This window comes from Syngnathus leptorhynchus, chromosome 19, assembly GCF_054491065.1.
Source record: "Syngnathus leptorhynchus isolate UIUO chromosome 19, UIUO_Slep, whole genome shotgun sequence".
In the NCBI taxonomy this organism is placed as follows: Eukaryota; Metazoa; Chordata; class Actinopteri; order Syngnathiformes; family Syngnathidae; genus Syngnathus; species Syngnathus leptorhynchus.
This window is the reverse complement of record NC_141213.1, coordinates 4,986,405-5,002,023: the sequence shown is the minus strand read 5'-3', so window position 1 is coordinate 5,002,023 and position 15,619 is coordinate 4,986,405. Positions and strand designations below refer to the sequence as shown.

The window sequence follows — 15,619 nt, the reverse complement described above, 5'->3', positions numbered from 1 at the left end:
GATTGTGTGTGTTTTCTTTTTGTGAGTCCGCAAGTCTTTTTGTACAGGCTTTTCTTTTGTGCCTCAGACATGAAGTGGTTGTGACAATGATGATGACGAGGACGGCATCCAGCAAGGACAAATCAACTACGAAGGTATGTAACACTTTTTTTTTTGGATTCATTGTTAAAAACTATGAGATATGCACAAAACAAACAGCCGTTGATGTCATGTGAGTTGGTCGAGTTGAAAAGTCTCATGTGAAAAGCAAACTGATGTCTTGAATTTGTTGTTGTCACTTTACTGATCACTCCGAATTCAATTTGATACCTCCTGGCAAAGAGCTTTGAAAATCCTAATCATTTGATGTTGTAGCAATTTTTTTTTTGCTAAACTTTTTGAAAAAAGTGTTGACCAAAAATATGAGAGGTTAAAAACAGCAAATTAGGAAAAAAGGTTTTGTCATACAATTTCATACAAAATACAATTATGCATTTGCAACACCTTACCGTGCAAGAATGACAGCACAGGAAATTGCAGGTGTGTTCAGAGAGAGGGCGTGGAAGGAAATACATGCGCACGCAAGCACGCACACTCACACACACATACACACATATTGGCTCACACACAGCACCCGAGGTTCACCCACTGATTGTTTTTTCCAACCTGCACTGCTCCCAAGACAAGGTAGGTTATGCAAACAATATACAGTATGTTTTTTTTTTTTTTTAAAGTCACAATATTGAATTTACATTCATATCGTGATTACATTTTTGTTGATTTATGATTCTATCGGCAAAGATGGACAGGTTTGTGTGGGTTAATTGAAACGAAACCAGTCCTTCTTGTTGCACGATTATGGATTTCTTTTTTTTTTTAGATGAGATCACTTTATACTCTCAGCTGCTCTTCTTTTGTATGCATTAAAGGTCAAGGTAAACATCACTTAATGAACAGCTGTGCTACGTTGTTTACATGACTATTATGAACTTATTATATTCCGCAGGGAACGTCAAGTGGAGCGCTGTATACAGTATGTGCAGTATGTACTTTATACTTTGAACAGGAAGTAAAGCAAATACATTCAAAAAATATTATCAATATTGTAAATATATGATCATTTTTTTATTCCTAATTAAATATTAGGCCTATTTTTTTAAACATAGACAAACAATACATTTGCAGATATACTATATACATACATTTTTATTCTAGGAAATGAAAAAGTACTTATTGAAAAATACATGTATATAATGAGTGTACATTGAAATGAAGTCCTATAATCAATCATTTATATCAAACAGGCATATCCGAGGAAGGGTGTGTCTGCTACTTAGCAAGTTCAAAGTATATGTGTGTGAACAATATTATAGATACGAGGACTATAAAAAGTCTACACACCCTTTAACATGCCAGATTTGACACCAAGCGATATCTTTTCAAAACTTCTGCCATTAATGTGAGCTATAACCTGTAAGGAGGTGTGTGCACTTTTGCAATGACATCTCAGTTTAATTTTTTATTTTCAAGTTATATGTTAATTTTAATACTGGGGAAAAAATGGAAAAGTACATACCGGTATAGTAATAATGCAATAATCCTGTCAGCTTTGCTTCTTATCATTTAATTTTACTCGACGCCATTACTATAATTTTTTTTTTGTCTTTATGATAAGATAAGACAATGTTACACTATGATCCTAATGAATGGATGTTTGACACCAGCTCATCTCACTCCTACTTTCATGATGCATTAAGGCGCTGGCTGTTTTCTTGTTGCCGTATTTGCATTCCGACTTTGCATTGAGCTCGTTTGCTTATCGACGTTGGCATCACGAGCGGGCCGAGCGGTCATCGGTGACAATCACGAGGGCATCTGTCTGTCAGGATGCTATCGCTAGTTTTCATCTCCGCCATCTGTCCACGCTAGGCCATAATGACAATGTTGATGTTTCAAGCAAAGTAAATATGACCAATTTCCATCGTTCAAATTTCATATTTAAACTCTTGTGTTTTGCTCATATGGGAACATATGGCATCTTGCATAAATCCAGCATATTGGATACTAACTGATTTCAAATAGTCGTTCCTGTGTGTGTGCTTCAGTCCACAGTACACGTTATGATGAATGATGCCAATAAAGATGCGTTTAGGAGTGTCCACAGAAAAGCAGGCCTGCAGATATGGACCATTAACGTGAGTCATCCAATAAAGCAAACATCAGCCTTCTTTTTTTTTTTTTTTTGTGGACTCTACAATGGTTCAACATTCCATTTTATTCTTCTTTTTCAATGTCCAACAGAAGCTGCAGATGGTGCCGCTGTCGGCCCAAAGCTTCGGCAACTTTTTCGAGGGCGATTGTTACATTGTTTTGCACGTGAGTATTCTTGAATTGCCACACCTCTATATTTCTGTTCATCACCCTCATAAACAAACAAACAAAAACAAAAAATCTTGAACAAATCCCAAAGAACACAGCAGAAGAAAATGTCAATACATCTTGGTGACATTTAAATCTCAGCACACCAAAAGTCACAATTGATCAATCAATCCCGTGTTTGGTCCCACAGATGAGTCAGAACTTGGGCTCGGCCGACATTCACTATTGGATCGGGAACACCTCGTCGCAGGACGAGCAGGGAGCGGCGGCTGTCTTTGTCACCCAGCTGGATGAGCACCTGGGGGGTGCGCCCGTGCAGCACAGGGAGGTGCAGGGCCATGAGTCGCCACGTTTCAGGGGCTACTTCAAAAACGGCATTATGTGAGTATTGCAATGTGTATTTGAAATATATTTCTGTTTGAAACCTCACAGTTAAAAGAAATATGCGTGTATATGATTTGAACTCAACACGTCACTTTTTGTGACCCAAGCATAAGTGGCTCAATGTTGCACAGTGCCTCATGTGTGTTTAGTTTTATGGGACTTGAACTTCGCTTGATGCTCTTGTTCTCTCGCAGATACCAAAAGGGGGGCGTGGCCTCCGGTTTTGACCACGTGGATACCAACGCCTACAATGTCCTGCGTTTGCTGCACGTCAAAGGGCGGAAGAACATCACAGCCACCGAGGTTATCAAAGTTTAATATCAGATTCAAGTTTAGTTTGACACAAAAAGCAAATACTTTTAATATTAATATTTGATAGAAATGTATAGTATGAGTGTGTGCATGTGTACAGGTGGATGTGGCGTGGAGCAGCTTTAACACAGGGGATATCTTTCTTCTGGACATGGGCAATCTCATAATACAGTGGAATGGAGAAAAGAGCAACAGGGGAGAGAAGCTCAAGGTATTTACTCAAATATTATTAAAAAAATACCAAATTAATTGAATATGGATTAAATATATATATATATTTTTTAAAGGCTGTGATTGAATATTTTTTGCAATTAATTGTCCAGAATATTTGTTGCCGATAACTTTGTCCATTTTATACTAACATGTTTTTTTTTTTTTTTTTCCTCCCAGGCCACCTTGCTGGCTCAGGATATCCGGGACCGGGAACGAGGCGGTCGGGCTGCGATCGGCGTGGTGGAGGGCGGAGATGAGCGCGACTCTCCCGAGCTGATGAAAAACATGACGGCTGTATTGGGTCCAAGGACCGCTACGCTCAAGGCCGCCATCCCCGACGACGACTCGCGCCGGCCGGTCAACGCCAACGTCAGGCTCTACCAGTAAGAACATGCTGCTCATACAAACTATTGATCAGAGGTGGCAAAAGTCTTCACAAATTGTAATTCACGTTTTGGCACCATGGATTGAATGAATCAATTTGTGCGTGTGTGTCTCCTCAGTGTTTACGACGTCAGCGGGAATCTGGTGGTTCAAGAAGTGGCCACGCAGCCTCTCACCCAAAACCTCCTGCAGTCTTCTGTAAACGCTCCTCGTGCAGCATCTATGAATCTGCGAATCTGATTGCTGATCTTTTTATTTGCTTCTATCTCTCGGTCAGGATTGCTACATATTAGACAATGCGGGCTCCAGTGTGATGGTCTGGAAAGGAAAACACGCCTCCAAAGAGGAGAAGCGTGGTGCTCTGAACCGGGCAGTGGTGAGTCAAATGTCCATCCAAATGTTAATCAATCAAAAAAATAATAATCATAAAGCATCTATTCCATTCTGGATATATCAGGGTTATATCAAGGCCAAGAATTACCCTGCAAGCACCAGTGTGGAGGTCATGAGCGAGGGCGGCGAGTCAGCCATGTTCAAGCACCTGTTCAAGGAGTGGATGGACAAGAATCAAACACAAGGCTTGGGCACCACGCACAATGTGGGCAAGATAGGTATGAACACTTATGCCTACTACACTACTGCATTTTAGTGTTGGTCAAGTATTTTTTTGGGGGGGGTTATACCACCAAAATAGATGCTTACCCCATTCAATGTCTCCCCCAGCAAAGGTTGACCAGGTGAAGTTTGACGTGATGGAGCTCCACGCGCATCCCGAGGTGGCAGCAAAGCAGCGGATGGTGGACGACGGCTCTGGAGATGTCAAGGTGGAGTGTTGTTATTATAACTAATGAAGTAACATCCAATTATTTTGAATATCAATTGTCAGGTGTGGCGCATTGAAGATTTGGAACTGGCCGAAGTCAATCCGAGGACATATGGACAGTTTTACGGCGGAGACTGCTACCTGGTGCTCTACACGTATCGCATATCAAACCGGGAGCAGCACATTCTCTACATGTGGCAGGTTTGGGTTTTTTTTTCTTTTTTTTTTTTTTTATAAACACATTCTTGCTTATGTTGATTTTAATGAAATTCTTTCTGACCCGCCAGGGGCGATACGCCACCAAAGACGAGGTGACGGCTTGTGCCTATCAGGCCGTGCGAGTGGATCAAACGTACAATGGAGCCCCCGTGCAGGTTCGGGTGGTCATGGGAAAGGAGCCCCGTCATTTCATGGCCATTTTCAAAGGCAAACTTATCATCTTTGAGGTGGGCCTTATTGCTATGGAACTAGTGTTTGTTTTTGTTTTTTTCTAGGTATCTATAAATTATTTTACATACAGATATGTTTTTATACTGTCCATTCATTCATCTTCCAGACCGCTTCATTATTTTCAGTAAATAAAAAAGAAAAAAAAGAAAATGTAAAAGCAATTAACTCCAACTGCAGTTGAGTAAATAAATGCCGTTGTGTGCTGGAAATAAATAAACGCTGTCATGTAGGGTGGTACCGGTCGACCCGGCGTGGTCAACCCTGCGAGCGGAGCCAGGCTCTTCCAGGTTCGAGGGACCAATGAGTTGAACACCAAGGCTACTGAAGTTCTGGCCAGGGCGTCATCCCTCAACACCAATGACGTTTTCCTGCTCAAGAGTGACCACTCGTGCTACTTGTGGTCCGGAAAGGTCAGTTAGTGTGACAGCCATTTGGTTCTTCTCATTCACAGGAAAGAATTTGAATGTATACTTGGCTCTTTCTGTCTCCAGGGTTGCAGCGGGGATGAGAGGATGATGGCCAGAGCCATTTCTGACGTGGTCTCCAAACAGGACAAACAGGTGGTGATGGAGGGTCAGGAGCCTGCTGAATTCTGGGTAGCCCTTGGAGGGAAGGCACCTTACGCCAGTGACAAGAGGTAAACATAGATTTTGCATTTTGTTTTTTCAATCATATACATGTATTTTTTTTTTCTTCAGTCTCCAGAGGGAGGAGCCTCTTCACAGCCCTCGTTTGTTTGAGTGCTCAAATCAGACGGGTCAGTTTCGGATGACCGAGGTGGATGACTTTGCACAATGTGACCTGGATGAGGGGGATGTCATGCTTCTGGACACCTGGGAAGAGGTAACTGGCCATTTTTCTTTTCTGTGTCAAAACGTCCCCTTATGCTCTTCCAGCAGTGTAGCTCTTCAGACTTGGCTTTGATGCATTATTTGAAAAATATGAATCTCCTCAGATTTTCTTGTGGGTGGGGAACTCCGCTAATGAGTACGAGGCCAAGGAGACATGGAACTCTGCCCACGAGTACCTACGTACCCACCCGGCGGGCCGTGACAAGGACACGCCTGTGGTCTGTGTCAAACAGGGCTTTGAGCCCCCCACATTCACCGGCTGGTTTAATGCGTGGGACCCCCATAGGTGGAGCGTGAGTAAAGAAGATCATGGAGTCAATCATCTTAAAAAAAATGATTTGGTACTTTTGTGTTGACCTATTTTCTCTTTCTTCACATTTGTCAACAGGTGGGGAAGTCCTATGAGGAGATAAAGAAAGAGCTGAATAGCAACGCATCGTTGTTAGAGCTCAATTATGTAAGTGGCGGTAATGTGTCACGTGAGCTAAAAATGAAGTGCTCCATTCATTCTCTTGGCTTTCTCATACCACGCAGGACCTAAACAACACCACTTTAAATTCAGGCGGAGGCAATTACCAGGCACCTGGAGGCCCCATGAGTCCTCCAATCTACAAGAGCCATTTTGGGGATTCATCCCCCGTAATCACCAGCCCGACTTCATCCCGCCCATTCCCTACAGGCCCCGGGAAGGACGTGGCCCCCGAGCTCCTCATCAATAAGTCGGCGTCGGAGCTCCCTCCGGGCGTGGACCCCTGCTACAAAGAGGTCAGAGGTCAAATATCGGTTGCGGACTAGATGGCAGTGCAAGTGGGTTCTAATCTAATGTTCTCGATCTCAGAACTTCCTGTCTGACGCCGATTTTGAGCAACTGCTCGGCATGGGCCGCTTAGAATTCCAGCGCCTGGCAGAGTGGCGGCAGAAGGAGCTGAAAAAGAAGGCGGGGCTTTTTTAACGCAACTAAACGTGTTTCTCTGATGCTGAAAATGACCTTTATTAGGAGTTTTTATCATTTTGCAGAAGGCAAAGTTGGGTCCTTTCAGTCATATGTAATTTCTTTTTTTTTTATTTTATTTAAAATTGCTTCATCAAAATGTTTTTACAGTAAACCTCCCACACTTTTAAAAATTATCAATACTTGACTGAATTTATAAACTTTATCATTCAACTATTTTGCATTTCTTTTCTTTTTTTCCATCCCACATTCACACAGTTGTTTCATTCATGTAAAAGGACAACATCTTGCTGATGGTTTTATTCGACAAGTAGTGTAAAAGAATAGAGACATATGCAGTTGTTGGATTATCAGTGGGATAATTTGCAATTCAGGTTTTAATAACGGTAACAATAATAATAATTCAACATAATAGCCCTAAAAAATTCGGCTTTGTGTGTTAGATGACAAAAAACAACTCACAATATGTTTGTTCATGCAGTTTCCAAATGGACAGTTAGATCATCTGTTTTGACAAAAACATACGAAATTCCATAAAAAGCCTTAGTGTTGCTTGTCAGAAAATACCATCGACATAAATTAAATACTATCATCTTCAATATTCTTCCTTCCAACCTGAGCTTATTACCACCAGTGGGACGAATACATTCAAATACTCTCCATACTCGTTCACTTTGGCTTATTGGCTTAGTTATTATGCAGACATTGTTTCATTAAAAAAGAAAAAAAAAAATACAATAACTGGTAGGAGCAGAAAATGTCATTTTCCCCTGCGTTAATTGGCATCCAGGAACATGATGTGCACAAAGAGGCCGGCCGACGAGATCAGGTCGCCATTCTTGTTAAGAAGCGGAACGTGCCTATAACCTGGGGGGAAAACAAATAATAAATAAGCCGAAGCAAGATTTATCGTGAATTAACTGTACCATGTCTAAATTACATTGCAAGCAAAATGTCATTTTGTTACATGAAAAGATGAAACATTTTCAAAAACGTGAAGGTTATACTTACTTTTGTCAAATACTATATTTTTGGTCATTTTTTTTAGTCCAAATCAAAGAAAAAACATTTTCTATGCAAATAAAATAACATATAAAGAATATATGCTCGTTACCATTCTGCACGCAGGTAAGAGGCAGGCAGTACTGGCCAATGAAGTCGTTAGCCGACGTAGCGTCGTAGTCCTCCACAACCACTCGCAAGATGGCCAGCTCGGGGACGTGGATGTCGAACTGGAAGCGCTGGTTCCACACGGGATTAAATCCTACACAATGAAATGAACGTAGCATGGAACATAGGGGACGCTTTTGTGTGTTTTTGTGTGTGTATATCAGCTCACCATTATTTTCAATGTAGTGCGTCTCCTTGATGGCGTTGTCAGCAAAAACACCGTAGATCTCTAGCCTCACCAGGGGGTCCACGATGGATTTCTGTTTGTCCACGTTGAGTTTGGGTAACTGCTGGGCCGAGATCACCTGCAAGGTATCCCATATTACAACCGTTACCATGGAAAATGAAACTTTCATTGAAAAAAACTATCGCCACCTAATATTAAAAATATTGTGTTACTTTTTTAATATGATGCAAAAAAAAGTCATATTAAATCTTATCCTCCAAATATGAAATACATTGTTACTTTTTTAATATTACAAAAAAGGTGCAGATTTTTATGCAAAAAAAAAAACTATGATTTTTGTGTGTTTACAGGCTGGCTCACCATGACATGCAGGGTTTTCTTCTTCAGCCAGGGTCCGTAGGAAACCTCGGTAGGGTCGAACTGAGAGGAGGGGTCTCTTTGGAATTCCGGCTTGAGGATGTAGCCGCACATGCCGTTGGGCAGGAAGCGACCCTGATTGATCTGCATCTCCTTGCTGGGTGTCTGGAAGTTGAGCGCCACTGCCGAGACAAAGGTGATGTTACTTTTGTCACAATGGGGTGGATGTGAGAAGGGGCAAGACGCACCGATTTGGCAACCAGCATTCCACAGGGGCACCGGGTTGTAGTTGGATGAGTCAGTTCTGGAGCCACCCGGATAGGTCCGACTCAGCTTGTCAATGTTGTGGTGTATGAAGGCAGTGGCTGAAAGGACATTTTGTTTCGTTACCATTCCTGTTTTGTGTGTTTGGCACAAACACAAACACACATAACAGGAATGGTAAGAGGTCGAAAAGGCCACACATTATGAAAGTACACATTTCAGTGGTTTGCATACCCACTTTAACAAATGATTACTCATAAAACTTTTGAAGAAATATTTTTTGTACAATAACTTTTAAAATGATGATTTTTTTTGCCTTTCAGTAAATTCTAGAAAATCTTTCTACGAATCTTACAAAAGCACAATTGGCACAGATTAGCTTTAGTAAACTGCCTTATCATCATTTCTGATAAGCGGCACATCTTTGGACTTTTGGATGGACGTTTTCTCGATATGCATTTCAGTTGACTGTGAACTTACGCAAGTTCTCAGCTAAATTGAAGGCTTTGCTTTCCTTGAAGGAGGACATTTCGTTAAAGTCCAACTTGTCCCTGGCATGTTCAAAACCATTGAAATGGACGCTCTTGCAGTAGACGACCACATCTGACAGCTCCTTGGCCAGTTTGAGCTTTGATTTCTGAGGGAAAAGTTGTGACCATACAAAATGTGTCAAAAATTAAATCATCATGAAATAAAATGGCATATTTTTACACATATATAATCCAAATGTTCCCCCCGCCCTTCTAATATTACAAAGTGTTTCTCAGAAAATCACCAATTTTGAAACATCTAAAAAAAATCTTTGTGAAATTCTCACTTTTTCCTCTTAAAATATTTTTTTTTCTGACAGCATACATTTTCTGTGATGACTTACAACGACTTGACAAACCTTTTGAGGTGCTTTTTGTCCGTTCTCTTGCTCCGCCGCCTCATCCTCCTCGGACACCGTGCCCTCTGAGATTGTGTTGTTGTTGTTGAACATGGCGTCCAATTTGTTTAGGCACTTTCCCTTGATCAAGAACTTGCCCTTGAGCTCCTGTGGAAGGCAAATGGTCAAAATGTAGCCTATAAAAACAAAGTAGGATACATGAAACAAATTAGGGCTAAATAAAAAGTCCTGGTAAGATTATTTATTCGAATAAAGTGTTTCAAAAGGCCAAAAGACCACTTCTGCTAACCTCTGGTGAGGGGAAGGTGGTGGGGATAACCTTTCCGAGGGGCTTGCTGACCAAGGCGTCTCCCAGGATGGAGACGATGTAGTGGGCCATGAGTTTCTGCTGGTCAACACTGCAATGGTTCTCCAAGGACAGAATGACGGGATAGTCCGACGTCTGGGTGGAGAACCGAAAGCTACGTTAGCATGCTCGCAAGGCACTGTAAATATCATTTGTGTATGAAGGGAAGGCTGGTACCTTAAAGGCATAGTCTTTGATGACTTTGATTACGTCCCTGAAGAGGATTTTAGAGGTGAGCGTGTATCCGTGGTAGATGACGGGCTCGCCGTTGGGGCCGTCCCAAATGTCCAGTTCCACACAGCGGCAACTCTTCATCAGAGCTCTGAAATAACAAAAGTACTTTAGTAAATAATCGCTCAGTACATCAATATATATTTTGTCCATATGTTGTTTTTTTTGTACCTAATGTAGGCTTCAGTGCTGCTGGGTCCTTTGAGCTGATCATGGGTGAGATACGTGTTATGCGAGGAAGATATGTAGTAATGGTTGAGAGGCTGCGTCATGTCCTGGTAGACGTTCTTGTAGGCCGGGTTGAAGATGTCGCTGTCTCCGTGTTGGAGGAACATCTGGAAGCCGTCTTTGGTCATGAGATTATTCTGTTTGGCTGAAGGGATAACGGAAATAAGGAAAATGTTTGACTGGAATTTTCCCGATGCGAACCTACCCGTTTCATCCACCTCGTATTTTTCGATCACTCGCAGAGCATCCGACGCGCTCGCGTTCTCCCTCTGCTCGTTCAGTAGGAAGTTGAGCAGGTCCCGAGCGCTCATCCGACCATCTGTTTGAGCGTAGTGCTCGTAGATGACGTCTACCTCCTCGCGCTGGGTCAGCAGTTCGTAAAACCTCTTGATCTCGAAGTCTTCCAGGTAGCCCGAGTTGGACTCGTCACATTTCTACAAGATAATGTGAATTTGCAAAGGTGCTCTCTGCCTGACTTCAAATTCTGAAGTGGTACCACCTTAAAAAGTGCTTCGGCGTACGTGTCGTCCACTTCAATGTTGACGTGTCGCAAGAAGCGCTTCAGCTCTTTCAGGTTCATTTTGTTGTCCTCGTTCTTGTCCGCCTTGCGCATGCAGTCGATGATCCAGCTAGCGATGGGATGCAAGGATTTCATTTCAACTTGGAATCTCAAACTTTAACACCTTAGGGTTTTTTTGTCAAGGATACTGCTCGGTCTTCTGTTGCCGGCTGAGGTTGCGCATGTTGTTCATGACCTTCTCGAAGCTTTTCACCCAATGACTGGCCTCTTCTTTATCGGTAGCCATCAGATCCAGGACTTTCTTGCGGCCCTTGAAGACGATGGAAAAGCAGCGTTCATCCTCACTGGGGTCGATGTGCTTGTTCAGCCCCTCGGATTGGCGGCCGTTGCGTACAGAAGTGATGTCATCGACTGAGACTGTGTGGAGAAAGACATTTTTTTCAAACATGAAAAATAGTATTCTTAGCTGCAAATACGTAAACTGTTGATGCCGGAACATACATTTATTCAAGATTTGCTGCTTGCAAAACAAAACTGAAAACTTATGGAAAAAAAATCTAAAATATGCTTTCATAATGACCACACGGCTAACATCTAAACATAAGCGGCTGCAGGTATTGAAGCTACCTTAAAGAAACGTCAATATTCAATATGATGCATGCTAAGCTGCCAAGGCTAGAAATAAAGATAAGCCTCATGTCTAACTGAACTGTGGAGTTGACTTCCTTCCTGAAACCGAACAGGGTCTGCAGCGAGTCCACTGCGGTGTGCCAGAAACTGGTTGTCTAGTCTATCAACAGGAAGCAGTGTGTGTTCTCATTGTTGGCACTTTTAAAAAGAAAAGGCATATTCTTGTTCCCCGAGTTTATGTGGAAAAAGCTGAATATATTGACGGTGGTAGCATGCACAGTATACACGAAAGAGTAAATAATTTTAATTTATTTTTCAATTGCATTTATTGATGGTAAATAATTATTTATAGCCAAATGAATTATTAAAAATAAAGTGAAAAATTATTATTTTACTTTTTAACATTTTTATTTTTTTGCCCATTTTTTTAAATGCAATGTGGCCCTTGAGTGACAGAAAATGGCCTGACCATGTTGATTTGCATTTTTCCTAATGAGCATATTCCACAAGAGTTTATGTAATAACTGTGATTACATTCACTCATGTGAATTCTGTAAACATGAAAGAAAAAATATGCCCCAACGGATAATCTTATACAGCAGCCCCTCGAGGCATCAAATTGTGGTCAAGCCAAGCATTAAAATTCTTGCACATTCCAGTGGGAGATTGGATTACTTGCCCAATCTGATGGCCTCATTTGAACTGCTCAAATGTAGACAACAAGAGTGGACATTAGCGGGGATAAAAGACATTTTGTTCCAGATTTTTTTTTGTGTCTAAAGCAGGGGTCTCATAATGGGATTCAAATGAAACGTCTCAACTCATGTCAACCACTAGAAATGTTCAATTAGCTTTTATTTGCTTTGTTTCAGTGAAATCCACAAAAAAAAAAAATGACAATACAGGACTTGAAGTTGACGTATGTGGTTTAATGAAAGTCTTTGTTCTATGGAGAATCCATGCGGAGGCAATGGGAAAGGTCAGACTTCAAGAGGGGAGGGGGGGGGGGGCAACAATGGCAAGGTGGTGGTGGTGGTGATTGGTGAGGGCGCTGTCACCGACCCAAAAACTTGGGCGGTGCTCACACCCTTGAGAAGCTTGAAGGGGAGCGTTTGTGCAATTTGGATGGAAAATCTCCATTTGGAGGCGGGAAATATGCGAGGGAAAGTCAGCAGGAAAATATTTCCTCTGTGCCATGAGAGACACAACCACATTGAAAACAAGCACAACACATGTTTTCACTAGTAAAGTTCGAATTCCCCTCTTTATGAAAAATAGCTTGAAGTGGTAGAACGACAGCAATACTCACACGTATGCTTGCGTCTGAAGGGCTTGTTGGACTCATGCCACACCGTCTTGCAGTCCTCCTGAAGTCGGTAGAAGCGGGATTTCTGCCAGGAGCGGGACCGAATCTTGGTCAGCATGCCGCCAACTAGCAGAAAGTTTAGATCTGGGTCGCCCTCCAAACCTGGAGAAAAAAAAAGATCTATTATATCCGATATTTCAAAGCCCATGAAATTATAACTGGTGTCGATATCACTCTTATCCCAATCATTTTTCAAAATCGTCCTAAGATAATTTCTTCTGTGTTTATTTTTTAATATTACAACAACTTGGAAGTCAACCCGCTCTTGTTCCACTTAAGTTTCACTATTGCTATTTTTTTGCCTTTCCCACTGTGCAACGACAACGTGACCCGGGTAATATGCAGAAGTGAATCATTCCTTGGATTTAAAAAAAAGAAATAAAGCCTCAGTTTAGTTCTGCTTTCATCAAAATGAGCTTTTAATGTGGAATTTGAGATGAGCAGTGGGAGGCATCTGCCGAAAATGACTCGTGACTTATCGACAACCGAGCAGCAGGACAAAACTGTTGCATTTGAGTCATTGGTCATCAGAGAGGTGTTCAATTCGTATTGACCACTTGGACCTGCCAAGTAAATCCAGTTTAAGAAGGGTAGATGAGTTTCATCTAACACGGTTCGGTTTTGGGTAGAAGCTGCAAGTATTGTCTCATCGAGGGCATGTCAGGACGGCAATGCTGTTCCTTGGAAAAAAGGCGTCAGGGTAGTAGGCAGGCATTGCTGACATTTCCAAAGACAGAGGGCTTTAAGACATCACAAATATGCTCACTTTGCCCAGCTGCAACGTGCATGTTGGAGGAAATCAAGCATCATTATTGTGTTAACCACAAAAGAAAGAGCTGCATGCCTCTTATTTGTGTGATTCATAACTTATAAGAATCATGGGATTTTTTTTCTTTTTTTTTCTGTCACTACCGAATAGATTTAGAATTGATTATTCCCAAATAAGATACCAAATAATTTACATTATAAAGTCTTTTAAAACCCTTTTTTCCCCCTGATTATTTTTTAACTCAACCATTTTTAAACAACGATTGAATGATTTAAAAACAGCAATTGATTTGTTGGCAATACCAGATGATGAATCACATATTTTTCGCTTCTGAAGCTTCATTTAAAAATCTTGACTTTTGCTTCTGCATTTATTCCACTCTGAAGCCTTCAAGCTCCAGTAAAGAGGTCTTCTGTGCGCTCAAAGATGGAATGCATAGCTCCAGGCAAAAGGTGAGGACGCCTTTGAAGATCCCTGGGTCAAAACTCAACCACCGCCCAGCGTGGTGGTCCAGAGGTGGGTCTTACTCACCGATCCGTTTTCCATTCTCTTGGGCCACTTTTTTCACGCGCTGCTGGTGAGCCAGCTCCTCCGACGGACTCCTTATAGCTTTATGTTCGCAGCAAGACATCGTGCAAGAAAAGATTTCAGAACTGCCGAGATTTAGGAACCGATTCTCGGATAGCGGGGGAGAAAAGCGGCAAAGAGCGAGCGCTTCAGCGCTCCGTCACTGGGCGGGTCCGAGTTCGTGTCTTATTACCGCTATTTGTGCAATATTAAAACATGCACATATATTTAAAGCTTCCCATAATCGCTGTCCATCTTTGTTCATATACTCTACACACGCGCCAGCATGATTGGGGAAGACTTGTGTCAACTCCGTACAAGATGATAAACAAAAGTGTCATATGACGGTAGTGACCTAAGAGCAGACGATTCACATCCGATGACGAAAACTAGATTGAAGAGGTTGAAAATATTCAAAATATAATACATAGTTTCGTGCAATGAATGATCAATCAAATTGTGCGCCCAATGTCTTCAATGATCTCTCATTTAATTTTTACTCGTGACTTTTGGCATCATTTTGTATTTGGTGGTTTATTCTTTGGGTTGTTATGTAATATAATATTTCAATATTATATATAGTACCAATACCAAAAAGTATTATATATAATAATCATATACAATAATAAATCATAATATATTTAATAACCCTCCTGAAGGGTTTTCTATTGGAGTACATGAAAAAGAACTGAGCTGTAAATCTGTGTGTCATCCAACTCACTGTGTTTCCCTGCAGCACCATTGGCCTCCATATTCTTCTTTGGCTCCGAGTGTCTACCGGGGGCCGAAAGTCCACCGCTCGGTCCTCCTCCTCCTTCGTAATCCCGACCGTAAAACGTATATGTTGTTCGAATGGAATTCACTTTTTCCCCTACCTTGCCTCTCTACTTTCTGAGCAGCAGTGTGTCGCTGCCAACAGCCCCGTCCACTCTATGTGAGCCGGTTCAGTCCACACCCACTACTGCCATGCCGGTCTGACAAGTACTTTCATGCATGCAGGAATGAGGGCTTTGGAATTCAACCCATTGTAATATGCAACAAATGCAATGCAAAATATGTTTTCACTTTGCACTGCCAATATTCAGGAATGAGGCTTAAGGCCTTCAAAGTCATGCACATGTGTGATTTGAGAAGTTTCTGTTCAGCTCTGTTTTGTTTTCACTCCGTTTTTTTGCGCTGTTGTGCAAGATGCTTTCTTGGGTGGGGTATGGGCCAAGTGATCATTAAAGCAACGTGGAAAATGATTTGTCCTGCTTCCGCCACTTACAGGGATCTGCACTCCAACTGACAAGTGGCGGTTTGGGTGACGATGAAGGCTCATTGAATGAAAATTAGATCCAGTCGTAGTTTGGTCCCCTTAGCATTAGA

At 41.8% G+C, this 15,619-nt stretch overlaps 2 protein-coding genes across 5 annotated transcripts; one reads left to right on the top strand and one right to left on the bottom strand.

The window, feature by feature from the left end:
- The first annotated feature begins 501 nt into the window (after positions 1-501).
- vill (villin-like) lies at positions 502-6,914 on the top strand. 2 transcript variants are annotated; one of them, XM_085938900.1, is made up of 21 exons: positions 502-666; positions 986-1,021; positions 2,085-2,174; positions 2,281-2,355; positions 2,549-2,739; positions 2,937-3,045; positions 3,155-3,265; positions 3,445-3,650; positions 3,771-3,849; positions 3,929-4,027; positions 4,109-4,262; positions 4,375-4,475; positions 4,538-4,675; positions 4,762-4,920; positions 5,155-5,334; positions 5,416-5,561; positions 5,623-5,767; positions 5,880-6,068; positions 6,164-6,232; positions 6,310-6,540; positions 6,614-6,914. In XM_085938900.1, exons 1-21 carry the CDS (start codon positions 553-555, stop codon positions 6,725-6,727), a joined length of 2,736 nt encoding a protein of 911 aa, XP_085795026.1. In that variant the 5' UTR covers positions 502-552; the 3' UTR covers positions 6,728-6,914. The 2 variants fall into 2 exon arrangements, with proteins under 2 accessions (XP_085795026.1, XP_085795027.1); XM_085938901.1 differs by lacking the exon at positions 986-1,021.
- Positions 6,915-7,019: 105 nt separating this feature from the next.
- Positions 7,020-15,192, bottom strand: plcd1a (phospholipase C, delta 1a). 3 transcript variants are annotated; one of them, XM_085939479.1, is made up of 15 exons: positions 14,973-15,192; positions 12,859-13,017; positions 11,108-11,336; positions 10,899-11,028; positions 10,605-10,833; positions 10,343-10,544; positions 10,118-10,262; positions 9,884-10,036; positions 9,595-9,741; positions 9,186-9,342; positions 8,690-8,806; positions 8,445-8,623; positions 8,067-8,202; positions 7,842-7,991; positions 7,020-7,594 (listed from the first exon to the last, which is right to left on the bottom strand). In XM_085939479.1, exons 1-15 carry the CDS (start codon positions 15,001-15,003, stop codon positions 7,503-7,505), a joined length of 2,256 nt encoding a protein of 751 aa, XP_085795605.1. In that variant the 5' UTR covers positions 15,004-15,192; the 3' UTR covers positions 7,020-7,502. The 3 variants fall into 3 exon arrangements, with proteins under 3 accessions (XP_085795605.1, XP_085795606.1, XP_085795603.1); XM_085939480.1 differs by lacking the exon at positions 14,973-15,192 and adding an exon at positions 14,216-14,567 and having other exon boundaries at positions 7,842-7,968; XM_085939477.1 differs by lacking the exon at positions 14,973-15,192 and adding an exon at positions 14,216-14,564.
- Positions 15,193-15,619: the final 427 nt, after the last annotated feature.